At 42.8% G+C, this 16,524-nt stretch overlaps 1 protein-coding gene and 1 pseudogene across 1 annotated transcript in view; one reads left to right on the top strand and one right to left on the bottom strand.

Annotated features, from left to right (window-relative positions):
• Nucleotides 1-379: 379 nt before the first annotated feature.
• On the bottom strand, nt 380-3,736 carry LOC100481785 (annotated as a pseudogene).
• A 260-nt stretch (nt 3,737-3,996) lies between these two features.
• LOC100481535 (histone H2B type 1-C/E/F/G/I) overlaps nt 3,997-16,524 on the top strand; it is a 16,991-nt gene continuing 4,463 nt past the window's right edge. Inside the window, exon 1 of the mRNA XM_002928525.4 lies at nt 3,997-4,416. Coding sequence (XP_002928571.2) covers nt 4,027-4,407 — 381 coding nt within the window. The 5' untranslated portion in view covers nt 3,997-4,026 and the 3' untranslated portion in view covers nt 4,408-4,416. The remainder of the gene's footprint in view (nt 4,417-16,524) is intronic.

The following is a 16,524-nucleotide window of genomic DNA, read 5'->3' on the forward strand; positions in this document are numbered from 1 at the left end:
ACTAATTATAAAATGTATCATCCTCATAAAAAAAGAGTTCCAATGATACATAAAAAACTGGTAAGTGACTGTATGGGGGACGGAGGAAAGGAAAGCTGCATAGGTGATTTGGAAATATAAAAAGGGATTTTCTAATTGGCTATATTGTGTCGTACTGATCTGCTTTGTTAGGAATGCCCTATATATATTCAAATAATGATTCTGTCTTAGCCTCACGCCTCAGTAAACCCCTGAGATCAACTTCTGTCCCTGGTGTCCAGGTGCCTCAGTAATTGGAAGGCCTGGGTTTATCGCTCTCATGAACTTGTCCCAATTGAAATGGTCCTCCCCGGGACCCTTGAGGCATGGCGGATGGAGACCTGCTCAACGGCTGGAAACCAACTGAAGCTACTGAGAATTTATTGCTCACTGGAGAATTTTCCAAAGATGTAACCAGGGCTTTTGGATATAAACAGTGATGCTTCAAAGTAAAAGGAAAAAAGAAGCATGTTGGGGGGGGGGAGCTAGGACGGATCTTTGAGGAATGTCCTCCAGAGAGCCTTCTGGCAGTAGCTCTTAGGTAAGAGCCGGTCAATTGGCACCTTCGGTGTTTCTTTGAAGCTCTCCAAATAAGATGCCAGCGCAAATTAGATTTTCTGAAGGGATTTTCTACTGGAAAGAAAAGATGTTATTTGCAACCTGTTAGTCTGGTGTCTAATTAACGTCTCCTCTGGTAATAAACCAACCCTCTAGGACAAAGTGCTTCCTGATGGCCCAGCCACTGACTCCGCGCAACATTTACACAATGCCCTATTTTCAAGCCTTTGTGGTATGGCAGGGTCTATGCTGACTATTAACAACTTAACAAGATGGGGTCTTTGACTTTAAGGAGGTCTTGCTGAAGATGAAACATTAGCACAGTGTTTTATTCACCGACCACATACAAGGTCTTGTTGCTGTAGCCCAGAGGGGAGAATTCAAAGTCACATCTTCTCTAACTCCTTCTTCCTTCACCACAAGAAATTAGTTTCTCAAGTCCCGTAGCTCTTTACTGAACCATCTCCTGATTTGTCCCCTTGTTTCAAAAGTGTATTTACTTCCCCCCTGGGTTTGCAGTGCTAATACAGGGCCAAGATTCCCCTCGCTTCCTCCCTTTACGTGGATTCCAGGGAGAACGCCTCTCCTCCTTCCCTTAAATTCTTCAGTTTGGGATGCAATTGGTAACATTCTGGTATGTGGACCAAGTTAGCCCATTATGTCTTGAGTTTTCACTGGTTTCTTTGCTCTGACAATAATCTTCTAGGGGGTAGTGTTCACAGAACAGCCAGCGGTCAAAGTACTAACTTCCTGACCTTGGGACTTAGATGAACCATTTATGCTGTTCCTGCTTCCTCCTTTCTAAAATCAGGATAGGGATAGCATTTACCGCTGGGCTGTTGGGTTTAATGAATTTTCTAGAAGCACGTAGAACTGTGTTGGACACAGTAATGCTTAATGTTAGCCATTACCCTTGAGTGCCCGTGCTGCAGTTTCAGAACCCACACTGCTGAGCCTACTCCTTTCAGCGGGAGTTGAACGAAGGTGAACACGGAATAACGGAAGCAGTGGGGGGTTGAGCAGCAAGCCCAAGGTCACACACACAGTCAGTGCTGGAGCGGGGTCCAAAGCAACCTGGAAGGTTAATGAGGAGGATTGCTAGGCTCACATAAAGCAATCGGACCTAAGGATCCGAGTTCTCCAGCATACAAGAAATTCTGGGTGGAAAGATCCCTGTCCCCTGAGCGGACCCGTCTGGAACGCCGTGACGCTGCGAGGCACGACCTCCCCCAAGTGAAGATTCTGTCTCGTTATCCATTGGATTCGTTAGCAACTCCTCTGGAAATTCTAACGTGTGGCCATCGAGGTGCTTCCTTCTTTTTCTACCGCTTTGCCTTCACCAAACTCCCGGACACTAGCCACTTTTTTTCCGCTGGTGACAGCAAGGCCAAAGGAGGGGAGGCGGAGCTTGTGGGGGGGGAGGGAGGAGGTGGAGGAGCAGGAAGGCGGGGAGAGGGTGGAGGCTGCCTCCCGACCACTCCGAAAGCGTCGACAGTTCGTCAGTGGGAGGCGCGTCCGCGGGAACCAGCTTGTTTAGACCATCTCCCCACCGCGCGCATTCGCCTTTGAATGCTCCAAGCGAACGATCCCAGAAAATGCTTCGGTAGGAGCTCTTGGAGCGTTTGGGGAAAGAGGTGGTTTTGCTTGGGCCGCCCGCCCGTCTCTTGCGCGCAGAGGCGTGGGCAAACCATGGCCCGTTCATTCTTCAAAGCCTAAACCGAGTCATCCTGAAGAAACACTCGGGTGAGACTCGACCCTAGAAACTAAGATCGTAGGAATTTATGCACGGTCCCGGATTTGCCACTTTTGGGGCTGGAGCAGCTAAGTTACCAGATCCTTAGTAGCGACTGCTTTGGGGAGGCCTGTGGCCACTCTTTTTTCCGGGATGCCTTAGGAATCCAGGCATTTGAGCTTCTTGAAATGTGCTAATTCCAGTTCGTTGAATGCCAGGCACTAACCTCGGTTAGGGGCTTTAAGTGGTTTAGTTGGTACAAGACTCTAATGATGCCACCACCAATCTGCCTCCTATTTACGGTTGACAAAAATTAGAAACTAGCCCCAGATACAATTAACTTGTTAACAGGAATTAGCTGCAGATCGAACCTGGATTCAGTCGGTATTGTAAGCCACCTTTAATTACCGCAGAGAAATCCATTTTTCGGAGGCCCCTTTCAAAGCATAAGCTTCAAGCGATACTTTGAAAAGTAACGGAACGACGCCTAACGCCTTCACAGGACTAGTTAAGACGGGTTGCTGGCAGCCTGAGATGAAGCGTGGAAGAGGGTTTGGCCAGGGAGGTTACCGTGCGAGTGGGCTTTGCCTTTAAGAACATCGGAGCTAAGTTTGCAAGACAAATTTCAGAGACGGCGGTAGAGTTCCGCAGTTAAGCCGTTTAAGTTGGGCCTTACAAGCCGTTTAAGTTGGGCCTTACTCGACCGCAGATATGCATGGATTACTGAAGTTACTAAGTACATGCAATCACTAGGTCCTAATCAATTTGCAATTTCCCATTGATTGAGACTAATATCCTGAACTTCTCAACCCGAGAAGCCTCCATATCCTATTCTCAGAAAAAGTAAACTTACCTTTGCCAATTTTTCCCCTTAAGCTTAAAGAGTGGTATTAGCTCTTCTATTGAATTGGTGGGGGGGCTCTGAAAAGAGCCTTTGGGTTTGAAAACGCTTCCGGAAACGAAGATGCTTGCCAAATCACTTCCCCTTGGCCTTGTGGTGGCTCTCGGTCTTCTTGGGCAGCAGCACGGCCTGGATGTTGGGCAGGACGCCGCCCTGCGCGATGGTCACGCGGCCCAGCAAGCTTGTTGAGCTCCTCGTCGTTGCGGATGGCCAGCTGCAGGTGGCGCGGGATGATGCGCGTCTTCTTGTTGTCGCGGGCCGCGTTGCCCGCCAGCTCCAGGATCTCGGCCGTCAGGTACTCCAGCACGGCCGCCAGGTACACGGGCGCGCCGGCCCCGACCCGCTCGGCGTAGTTGCCCTTGCGGAGCAGGCGGTGCACACGGCCCACCGGGAACNGACAGGAAACTGCAAGCCAGCGCGAGAAGAGCGGGATTTCGCCTTAGCCCGAGCTTTGCCTCCCTGCTTGCCACGTCCGGACATTGCAGACGCTGAAAGGAAACGCGAAGACAGAAAAACTACTCAGCGGCCAAAAGAGACAGCAGTGAAGTAGGTAGAAACACCGCTGCTTTTATAGGCATTTCCTGGGGAGTAAGTCCGGTTGTCTGATTGGCTAGTAACAAGACTCAGTCAAGTAGCCAATAGAAAAGGTTTATTTCCATACCTTATTTGCATAGTTCTGCCCATGGATGACAGCCTTGCTACTTGTCTTCCAATGAACTAAGACGCTGTCTGCATCCTTCATTAGCATAAAAGCCCTATAAGTAGCAGAGATTCGCTTTCTACTTTCATTTCACTTCGGTTGTTCTGAGATCTTAAAATGCCTGAACCAGCGAAGTCCGCGCCCGCCCCGAAGAAGGGCTCCAAGAAGGCGGTGACCAAGGCGCAGAAGAAGGACGGCAAGAAGCGCAAGCGCAGCCGCAAGGAGAGCTACTCGGTGTACGTGTACAAGGTGCTGAAGCAGGTGCACCCCGACACCGGCATCTCGTCCAAGGCCATGGGCATCATGAACTCGTTCGTCAACGACATCTTCGAGCGCATCGCGGGCGAGGCGTCGCGCCTGGCGCATTACAACAAGCGCTCGACCATCACGTCCAGGGAGATCCAGACGGCCGTGCGCCTGCTGCTGCCCGGGGAGCTGGCCAAGCACGCCGTGTCCGAGGGCACCAAGGCCGTCACCAAGTACACCAGCTCCAAGTAAACTTGCCAAGTAAGCGTTTTGTGATCCAACCCCAAAGGCTCTTTTCAGAGCCACCCACATGTCCACTAAGAGAGCTGTAAAACACTTAAAAATTTTGCATGATGGAATGGGGTCAAAGTATTCTACCTTAATTAGATTACACGGGGAGTCATTTCTAGCTTCTCAGGGGTACTATGGCAGTAGGGGGCGGAAGTTAATGTTAATATCATCTGAGCATAGAAATCTGATCTTTACAGGAGGCTTATAAGCAGTCAGGATTGACCTGCTTTAAAAGACCCCTGCTCAAAATTGCTGGGTAACTTGTCTTTAGGGGAGGACGAACTGAAGGCAAGTACTGTGGGTGGAGGAATGAGGTGGGAGGATAGGAAGGAAACCTTTGAACTTTGCATACTCAAAATAAAGAACTTTCACTTAACAGATACTGCAGGTTGGGAAATTACAGCTCAAGCACTTTTGTCATGAACTTTGCTCCAGGCCAAGATTTTAAGGTGGAAGGAACACTTTCTCCATTTGTCTTACCCAGGTCTGGAACACATTTCAGTTCTTAGTGAAGTTTGCTTTTTCCATTAAAAACATGGGGAAGTACAGAGAATAAGTTTTGTTACAAAAGAGCACAAAGACTTGTACAGTTTTGGATACAACTGTGTGATGTAGATTACCAAGTTACTTAACAGAAGTCCTGCTGATCTAAAGCCTGCAGTTTTCATTAACACTTGGGAAGAAGAATGCTAAAGGCTGGCCTGGCCCCAGACAGACTTCATTGGAGCACAGCTCCCGCTGCCTAACTGGGAAGCAATCTGACCCAGTTAAGGCGGAAGTGCAAATGCCAGGACTGTTGCAAATGTTTGTCACACTAGCTCCTCAGCCAAACTAAGGTTTTCGGAGTCCTTCAACAACTGAAATTGGATTTTTTTTTTTTTTAATCCCTATGTGCCTAGTGAACCTGCTCAAGGACTGATGGTCCAATTCAGACTGACCTCTTAACTGCCAACTAATCAGGTTACCCCCCAGAATGCGCAGATTCACTATTTCCAGGCTGTCTACAAGGTTTTTGGTTGGTTGGTTGGTTTTTGTTTTCCTTTTCTTCTCCCCCTTTTCTCTTACATAAATTCTGGTTACCCCTGTTGGATGGAATAATTCTGCAGCTTGTTCTCCCTTCTATACAAGTGAAGGACAGGCTAATCATTAACTACTTGACCATTTATTTCTGAAGATTTCACCAAGACGTTGTTTACCTAAGCACCGCCCTAGGAATCAATAGAAATGTGTGACCTAGAGAAGTTCCTTGTCCAGCCCTGGGTGGTTTGAGTTTTGTGCTTGTCTGCCCTTGGCTCTTGCGTGCTGAAATGTATTCTTGCCCACATTTGTTTTTATTTTGGCTTATTCTGAGTGCAGTCTGTTGATTGATTACAAACATTAGTGGTTTTATGTCAGATCATGAAGTGATTAGTTGGTGGCAGAGGACAATCTGAAGTCTAGGGTATTTGTTAATCTTTTCTGGGTTGTTTGTGTTTGTCTGGGGATTCTGGTATTCTCTGGTATTTGAGAACATAAGCAGGAAGTTGATGTTTTTCTTTCTGGCCTTTAATGTGATCCACTGGGTTTGGTGTTCTGTGTTTGTATGCTGTGGATTCCTGAAATTAAAGATAAGAGTTCTTTCCTCCTTTCAAAACAGTCTTTTCTTGTGTTGATTTATTATGTATCCAAATAGTTGTCAATATCTGCAGAAATGGGATTGCTGCCTCAAAGATGATACAAACGTAAAAGGGCAATCTGTCACAACTGTTGACTTTAAGAAAGTGGTTAGGCCTTACAGGAGACGAATGACAAGAAAGAAAACGAGTTAACCAAATCTCCAGCAGGCAGAGGCCTGTCACTTGCTCTGCAGAAGTCTCTAAAGTGTATGATTCAATAATTCCAAGTTATTGTCCCTTCAGTCTCTCTGAGTAAGTTTAAAGAGAAGAGAGAAGAGGGGCACCTGGGTGACACAGCGGTTAAGCGTCTGCCTTCAGCTCAGGGCGTGATCGCGGCGTTATGGGATCGAGCCCCACATCAGGCTCCTTCTCTATGAGCCTGCTTCTTCCTCTCCCACTCTCCTGCTTGTGTTCCCTCTCTTGCTGGCTGTCTCTATCTCTGTCGAATAAATAAATAAAATCTTTAAAAAAAAAATAAAGAGAAGAGAGAAGAAACATGGTATTATAAATCAGATTACTGAGTCAGACAAAAAGAAAAGTCTTCTGGTACCCTTATAAAACAAACATTTAATAGTTACTAAATCTTAATGTGTTTATTGTAAGAGCTAGGGCACTGGAGAGTAGAATTTCCAACAAAACTTAGAAGGCTATCAGAGAATTTACACCATTGCTGAGAGATCTCTGATCTTAACTAGAATTTTTTTGAGATTTTTATTTATTTGTCTGAGAGAGAGAGTGAGAGAGAGAGAGAGAGAGAGAGAGCATGAGCAGGGGCAGAAGGCAGAGGGAGAAGTAGACACCCCGCTGAGCAGGAAGCCTGGCATGGGACTCGATCTTAGGACCCCGAGATCATGACCTGAGCTGAAGGCAGACGCTTAACTGGTCAACCCAGGCACCCAATTACATTTGTTTCTTAATCTTTCTTTCTTTCTTTCTTTTTTTCTTTCTTTCTTTCTTTCTTTCTTTCTTTCTTTCTTTCTTTCTTTCTTTCTTTCTTTCTTTCTTCTTTCCTTCTTAACTAATCAACTACGTAAATCTGTAGCTCTGGTTTTGTTGTAGGAAAGACATTAGAGTTCGAAACTGAGGGCCAGGAAAGAATTCTTGAGACATCTTTGGTGCAGAAAGGTGATTTTAGAACCTGTGGGCAGAAAAAGCTGTAATGGGGTCATGAGAAGTGGCCTGTTATATACTTTTAAGTTGGGAGGGGGTGAAGGATAGGGTAAGTCTCTAAGGAATTTTGGAAGCAAGGTTTCTGGAAACTTGAGGGGGCTAGCTATTTTGGGGAAAGGTCATTCATTACTGTGTAATAAAACCTTAGTCATGAGACCCTTCAGATGTATATCGGTGGGCCATATGCTTGGGGGGTGATTGCCAACACGTATCTTGGGGGTTTTAGAGATAAAGGAAGTTTCCAAAAAGAATTTTTAAATGTTAAAGTAGACTTACAGGATCCTGGGGTGGGGGTTGGGGGTCGGGGAGTTGGGCTAGGATTGCCTTTTGCCCTCAGCAAAGTCTCAACATTGAGGCCGCTGAGTTCCTAGAGGAATGTCACTCTGCCTGTTTCAAGGACTTGTCAATGGGCTGTAGGTAGCCAGGAAATTTCATAATTTTTCTTCTGCCTTTGTTTCCCATATCAGTTTTACCTACTTTAAATTTTATTCCTGGGTGGCACAGCGGTTGGGCATCTGCCTTCGGCTCAGGGCGTGATCCTGGCGTTATGGGATCGAGTCCCACATCGGGCTCCTCTGCTGTGAGCCTGCTTCTTCCTCTCCCACTCCCCCTGCTTGTGTTCTCTCTCTCGCTGGCTGTCTCTATCTCTGTCGAATAAATAAATAAAATCTTAAAAAAAAAATAAAGTAAAATAAATAAATTTTATTCCGGTTTCACACTTAGCTCCTCTAACTTGCACAATGATTGAGAATATTTTCTGTTTTATGACTACAAATAATTTTGAGCAAGTCATCCACTTAACCTCAGCAGGAAATTAATAAGTTATAATGTAAACTTAAATTTTAAATGGCTTATATAAAGACTAAAAAACACAATTTAAAGTAAAAGAAACTAGGAGCTAGAGAATATCATGCTAAGCGATATAAGTCAGAGAAAGACAGATATCCTATGATTTCACTCATATGTGGAATTGAAGAGACAAAACAAAGGTTCATAGATGAAAAACAGAGAGAGGAAAACCTCTTAACTCTAGAGAACACACTGATGGTCACCAGAGGGGAGATGGGTGGGGGGATGGGGGAAACAGGTGACGGGACGCAGGAGGACACTTGCTCGGAGGAGCACTGGGTGATGTGTGCAAGCGGTGAATCACCATTTGTACCCCTGAAACTAGTATTACACTGTATGGTAACCAACTGGAACTTAAATAAAAAAAAAAGAAAGAAAGAAACTCAAATCAAAATAAAAATTCTCCTGATGCTTTAAATGTGCTTCCTCTTTAAAACAAGAAAGTTTAGCTGTGTACTTAGTGGTTTTAGTTAACAGGTTATAGGATAAGAAACAAAACAACTTCTCTATTATTTTTGAAAAACTTAAAACTTTTAGCTAGTGATACGTAGTTTTATAGGAAAAAAACACATGTTTTTAATTAAGATAACTTTTTGGATAAATTCACTGGCTTACTAATCTTGCTTTAAAAATGGCTTTCTGTCTTTTCCTTTGTTATTGTCGTGATGTAAGAATAATGCTAACATGATATTCTAGTTCACACAAGTCTGGGGTTTATTTTCTTAAAAAAAGAAGAAAAGAACCCTATTTAATTTGAATTTACTAAACTTCTTCCACTAGGTTTACTGGTTAGAAGAGTTCAAATCATTTTATTTAAAATTATACATCTGTAAATTATGCATTGCGGTAAATTAAATCACAATAGATGTCATTTTTAAAACAGCTGATGTTTCTAACGTTGCATACAAATCACAAAAATTCAATGTGTCAACTTAAATGCTGAATTCATAATCTACAGAAAACTACAAATTTTGATGACTATTAAATTGAGTACATTAATGTCTAATCTTTGGATACCTGGAGAATTTCTCAATTAGAGGGTGCAAAATATACTTCCCTAAAAACAAGTTGATCTATGCAAGGCTCATACTTTTGCAGTTCAGAATGATGCTTGATTAACGAGTTAGAGAGCATGCAGATGTCTTAGGAGAATGGAATTAGAAATGTTTGTTTTTGCCACTTTAAACTGGTAAAAGCTAATGTAATGTGTATGCTTGGCCCAGAGGCCCTGGCGGGCTGGGACTGCTCCCAGTTTCCTCAGGCCTATGAGGGAACACAGTCGCCTGCTTCGTTTAAGGGCCGTTGTTAACACATACAGTTCTGATCCTATTAATTATTATAGCTACAGAGAAACATGGATATGCATACAAGATAATGGCTATGTTCAGTCTGTTCATTTATTAGGAAGTTGTTACAGTTTGTTAATGTAATAAATTCAGTTTAACATGTGTTACTTTATTTATGCTGATTAGTTAAATACACTTTAGAAGTGAAGTCTCATTCTATGAATTTATCATTTTATTTATCTGTGGTTTGTTTGTGTATATCTAAACACAGGCACAGAAAAGCTTACTAGGGTTGGTTAAAAAGAAACACTATAAGGAAGGAAGAGAAAAATTCAGGGGTCAAATGGAACTTTCAATATATTTTTGTGCCTTTGCCAAGTTTAAAATAATTTCTAACACGTGCTTTGTCTTGCCTCAAAGCATTTGCTGCCATCCCTTTATGCTGCTTTACATTTCCCTCTGCAATATGACTGTGACCATTTTCTTGTTTTTATATACCTATGATTTATGTTTACATCTTAATGTAATAACCAGCTTTCTCTGACTTTTTCTCTTTTTTTTCCCTATCCTAGATTCAGCTCTAAATACAAAAGAGTAAAACCGTTAAGATATCTTTTACACCAAAAAATATGTCTGGGCCTTTCTTCATAGTCACTGGGTAACCAACAACTTATTCCCACACTTAAAGAAAGGAGGGATGATAAATTCATTAGGTGTATTTCTTATTTTCAAATATTGATTGCCAAATCACAGTGCAGTCTTGTGTTATATAATTCTGAAATTTTCCAATTTAAATCCAGCTTCCCAGCTTCCTTCAGATAAGAGTAAATCCCATAAATTTTTTAAAAATATAAATTCAATTAATTATCATATAAAGCATTACTGGTTTCAGAGGAAGAGGTCAGTGATTCATCAGTGTTATATAACACCCAGTGCTCATTCCATCACGTGCCCCCCTTAATGCTCATCAGCCAGTTGCCCCCTCCACCCCCCTCCAGCAACCCTCAGTTTTTTCCCTATAATTAAGAGTCTCTTATGGTTTGTCTCCCTCTCTGATCTCATCTTCTTTTATTTTTTTCCTCTCTTCCCCTATGATTCTCTGTTTTGTTTCTTAAATTCCACATGTAAGTGATATCATATGATAGTTGTCTTTCTCTGATTGACTTAGTTTGCTTAGGATAATACCCTCTAGTCCTATGCACGTCATTGCAAATTAAATCCCATACCTTTTAAACAACTGTTCTCACACTAAACTTGTTTTGTGTCAGTTTGATGTTCCACCCTAATTACAACCTTGACATATTATTTGGTAATTAATTGTCCCTGAAGAATAATCCAAGTAGATTTTTACTGTTATGTTTTAACTTTATTCTCTATAACCAATAACTCAGTCTACGTAATAGGTCAATTATGAGAATGTCACTTTGCTCAAGGTTCAAGAGTTGACAAATTTACTTATAGTTGGTATGCCTGGTGGTTGTTCATTTGCTTTCACTTGTGTGAAAACAAAGGAGTTTCCTAACTTGTTCAGACGGCTCAGTCAATATTGGGGCAGGAGTCCGGGGAGGGTAATTACTCATGAGAGGAAAAGTAGCAACGAAAGAAAAACTGAGTAGTTAAAATTAAACCTAACGTTAAAGAAAATACCCCAGCTGCAATGCGAAAAACAGCCTTTCAAGGTTTCCTCACCATCAGTACTATAACAATCATCCAGTCTGATTTCTAAAAATAAAATCAAATATAACCAGCCCTTTGGTTAAATTGACTATCACAAATGTCTCATACCACTTCTGTAGGTTAACCATCTCCAGACTTTATAATCATGTAACAAAAAATAACTCCAATGATAAACACCAACCAGTTCCAATTTTACAAATATGTTGATTAGCCCGAAGACTAGACAAGTGATCGAATCTTGCGTTATCTATTATTAATATAAATTTCAAAACTATAAAGGTGGGGCAGTGCTTCGAAGCACACCTCAAGAACCACGTGAACAGATCAATTTCATGTTATTGTTAAAACATGCGGATTTCCCCCCCACCTGGTAATACCTTTACTACTTGTAAATGATAAAACCGAGATCGTAGGTGAAATACTTTTAAAAATCTGTATCAAAGTATCCTTACTGGACAGATCACATCAGTCCGTATCATCCCCTACCTGTTGAGAAGATAATACAAGAGACTTTAAAGTAAAATTCGCCCAAAATAACTTAAACTGACTGTGCCAGTATTTTACTCTTTATCCTAATGATCATGATGTGTCCATACCTAAAGATTCTCATAAATCCTTATCATTTGAAATTGTGCCAACCACACTATCATAATTGAACAAATGGAAGCTACATTAGGAGAGAAGATGTCACCAGACACGCTTCTATAACATATACAATTCAAGACTATATTAAAAGAGACTTCCAAGAAGTGTCAACTTTAGGATGTGAGGGTGATCGGATTGTGACATCTGTCACTGCATTGATCACCAGGGTTCATCTGGCTGATCTGGCTGGGTCGGCGGGTGTCCCCCTCCTCCCTCACTGTTCCAAGCGCGTCCTCCTGCAGCTGTGTGCTCCGTGGAGGAGGATGACTGCTGGACAGAGGAGGACTGTTCTTCTGTCAAGGGTACAGGAGTAACTGGGCTCCCCTGCTAGAATCGCCAAACAAGCTCTCAAGGTCCATTTGTAGGAGAACGTAGGGTGTCAACCTTCCAAGACTCCAGAAGCAAAAATTAAATAAATAAAAGAAAAGTCAACTTTATAACAATGGTGGAAAGGGCGGTTTCCAGTACTTTTAACTAAAAATATTGCTTTTACACTCCAGAACAGATGGATATTTGATTCCCACTGCAAACACATTTAGAATCTCACCACTTGGATATACATTCTCATTGGAAACACAGTCCTGAGACTCATTAGAAGTTCTCCAGAGTTCTGGAAGTAAGAAGCTTTCTCCTAAGGTTCCACAGATCAAGATGAGATTTAAAGTAGACCACTTCTTCCTTCTTTTTCCTCCCGTGTTGCTGTTTTGTCTTTTTCTCCATTATCAGTCTTTCCAATGATTAGATTTTAGATTTGGTCTTCCCCAGTATTAAAAGAAAAGAAAAAAACAGAAAAGAAAAGAAAAAAAGAAAAAAAGAAAAAAAAGAAAAGAAAAGAAAGAAAAGAAAATTCTTCAGAGCCTAGACCTCTACACCTTGACTAAAATTTCCTAAACAAGAATGGGTGCTACATGGTTTATTTCTGACCATGGCTCAAATTACAATTGAAACAATAATTAGGAAAAATGATACTTGTTTAACTAAAATATATGAAAATGATCTTTGAGAACTATTCTTCTGAATAAGACATGCCAGTTAAATACTTGGAGAACATAGGGACTTCAGATACTTATTATATTGTGATTGCCCTCATAACTTTCTTGGCCAAAGTGGGGGAGTTGAAAAATTCCAGCGCCAGAGACGGGGAGGGTATGGCCTACCCAAGATGGAGGCGCTGACTGGGCGTTGGAAGAACATGCCATGCAGAGGCAGCCTGTCACATGCTCCACAGACAAGCTTGAGAGTTTCTAAAGAATCACTCATTTTTTTCTTTGACAGTCCTCTTTAGTCTACGTTAGAACAGATTGTCCATACGAAAACTAATGCACACACATGACATCCCGTTCTTATTCTACAGGCTTTTCCTCCCCTCTGCTACACAATCACCTTTTTTTGACTTTGTTGGATGAAATCTATCTATTGCTCGGCATACCTGGACACAGGGAAACAGTGTGCTAATGATTAACTAAATGGCTTTGAGTCACTGTTTGACAAACCTACCACTCTGAGCCTGTGGGGTGGTAATAATTACTTACTCATGAAAATGGAGTGAGGATTAAATGAAACCGCAAATATAAAATACTTGTCCCGGAAACGGGACCATGCCAGTAAAACGGCTCCATGATGAAAAAAGTGTTGTCTCTATAGATGGAACCTCCAAGTTCGACCCCCAGCTCACTACTTCTTAGGTGTGAGCCTGAGGCAAGTCCACATTTCATCTCTGGGTGCCTCGGTGTCCTCATTTGTGTCTTGAGGATGATGGTAATAGCACCTACCTTCTAGATCTTTCTGAAGATTAAAGATCTTTAATGCATAAAAAGCATTTGAAGAGTGACAGGTACATGATAGGTGCTCAGTGTCTGCTGATATTTGAAAGTTTCATTTATAAACTTCCTTCTGGCCTTAGCCCCTAAGGCAGCTGATGACTGAAGATCTTGGTAAAAGCTGGTTTTTCCTGAGTCACGGGAATTTCACAAGTGATTTGATATAAAAAGAATGCCGATGGGGGCGCCTGGGTGGCTCAGTCAGTTAAGCAACGACTCTTGATTTTGGCTCAGGTTGTGATCTCATGGGTGGTGGGATCCAGCCCGCCCCCCTCAACCCTGCACTCAGCAGGGAGTCTGCTTGACGTTCTCTCCCTCTAGGCCTCACCCCACGTGTGTGTGTGTGTGTGTGTGTGTGTGTGTGTCTTTCTCTAAAATAAATATATACAACTTAAAAAGAAAAGAATGCCAAGTGATTCCACTGTGTTTATCTTGGTCCAACAGGTTGAAAGAAAATGCATCTTTTGGGGCACCTGGGTGGCACAGCGGTTAAGCGTCTGCCTTCGGCTCAGGGCGTGATCCCGGCGTTATGGGATCGAGCCCCACATCAGGCTCCTCTGCTATGAGCCTGCTTCTTCCTCTCCCACTCCACCTGCTTGTGTTCCCTCTCTCGCTAGCTGTCTCTATCTCTGTCAAATAAATAAATAAAATCTTTAAAAAAAAAAAAAAGAAAATGCATCTTTTCCCCAACATACTTAATTACCTCTCTAGGCATATTCCTAAGGGCATAAAGAACCATAGCTCCATTTGTCTGGAGTCTTCCAGGTTTGGAAGGGTGCGTGGATTCAGCGCTTTGCTAAGCAGTCCCAGCAGTCCTCAATTAAAAGGCATTAAATATTAGCTTTTGCAAACTTTCATCCTGTGCCATCCTGGATGACTAAGCATAAAAATAAATTGGGCCAAATACACATCTGCCTGTGACCTTTCCTGCAAGACATTCTGGCTCTGATGAAATTTTCTGGACTCTGACGATCAACTTGACATGTCTTCAAGTGCTCTGGGTTCATTATAATTTAGGAAAGAGAGAGTAAATCTGGAAAAGGAGCTACGTTCTTACTCTCCCACCTCAGTTCTGAGGGGGGAAACGTAAGGCTTTGGTTGGCTGAGTTGAAGACGTCCGTGGCTTTATCTTTCCGAATATGAGCAATCTGTACGGTCCTCACTAGGAAGGCTGTGCCGTCTTGCTCTGGTTCTTGGGCTGTTAGACCTCCCAACTGTAGGCTTTACTGGGAGGAAGGGATAGCAATGGCGAGAATTGTCTCCTTCCACGTACCTAGACGAGGCTGTGCTGGGGTAAAACCTTGACCTCAGCACTTAATCGGCCTCAACTTGTTTTCTGACCATAACAGGTTCTCCAGGTAAAAGAATTGGCTTCAAAAACAAGGATAAAATTTTGTTTTTGTTTCTCTTTTCTTCCTCCTCCCCTCACTTTCACCCTTATTTTCTTTTCCTTCATTTTTCTTTACACTTTCTTCCCTCTATTATTTATTACTGGCCCAAACTCAGTTGTAGGACAGTGTATAAAAATATAAATTGGGGTTCCTGGGTGGCTCAGTCAGTTAAGCGTCCCACTCTTGATCTCAGTTCAGGTCTTGATCTCAGAGTTGTGAATTCAAGCCCCACATTGGGCTCCATGCTGCGTGTGGAGCCTACTTTAAAAAAAATTTTTTTTTAAATATATACAAATATTGAAAATTAAAATGTGCTCCTTTTACTGTTGGACTTGCTTAAATGTTGGGGTGATAGATATTGGGTGCTAGGTTGAAAAATATACACATACATCTGAGCTTTAATGCACTGAAATAAATATTATTTTTTAAAGTTGAAAAAATGAATACAATTGTGTGTTTAAGAATTGGACAGAGGGGACCTAGGCGGCTCTATCAGTTAAGCTACCGACTCTTGGTTTTGGTTCATGTCATGATCTCGGAGTTGTGGGATTGAACCCTGTGTCAGGCTCCATGCTTAGGTCTGAGTCAGCTGGGACTCTCTCCCTCTCCCTCTGCCCTTCCCCCTGCCCTCCCTAAAATAAATAAATAAATCATAAAAAAAAACGAATTGGAGAGAGCTGATGCAGGTTCTCAGCTCACGAATGGAAGGAAACCTGGCCTGGCCTCGAGGGCGGGTCAGTGTTGGCTGGCAGGCATCAAGGTCAGGGCTTTGGGGAAGGTTTGGGGACAATGTTCAGGGGTCTTGACTCTAAGGGTCAGAGACAGAATTTGGCCCAGTCTGTTCTAGACATAAATAAGCCTGAGTGGATTGGATATTTTTTCCCTATATTCTAAAACATACATATATTTTAGAGTAGTTCTAGGTGTACAACAAAATTGAGAGGGAGGCACAGATTTCCCATATACTCCATCCCCACACATGCAGAGCCTCCCACATTAGCAACATCACTCACCAAAATGGTTTTTTTTTGTTTTTTTGGTTTTTTTTGTACCAAGAATGAGCCCGCACTGACACATCACAATCGCCCAAAGACCAGAGTTTGCCATCGTGGTTCACTCTTGGTGTTGAACATTCTCTGGGTTTGGACAAATGTATAATGACAGATATCCAGCATCATAATAGCACACAGTGTTTTTTCACTGCCCTAAAATGAGCAGAAATTTTAATCAACTGGAAATGAGGGGAAGGGGTGATGGGACCTCCATCTTGCTAGCATGTGAACTGGGACATCAAGGCTGGTCTGGAATGGCTACTTCTCTTGCCTTCTGGATTCTCTGACTCCATGTAATACAGTTCGACAGGCGCTTTCCCTGCCCGGTGTCTGGGACCTCCTTCTCCCCCCACTTTTTGTGCTTCGGATTACAGCGCACCACCACCCCGCCCCTGGCTTTCCTGGTTCCCTGCCCCCACATATGCTGGACCTCTATCTTTTGATCTTTTCTCCCTCCTTCCTGCCCAGCAAACTCCTACCCGTCATCACCCTGCAGACGTCTCCCGGCCCCTCGCCTCCCCTGGAACCCCCCA

Source organism: Ailuropoda melanoleuca, chromosome 5 (assembly GCF_002007445.2).
Source record: "Ailuropoda melanoleuca isolate Jingjing chromosome 5, ASM200744v2, whole genome shotgun sequence".
NCBI lineage: Eukaryota > Metazoa > Chordata > Mammalia > Carnivora > Ursidae > Ailuropoda > Ailuropoda melanoleuca.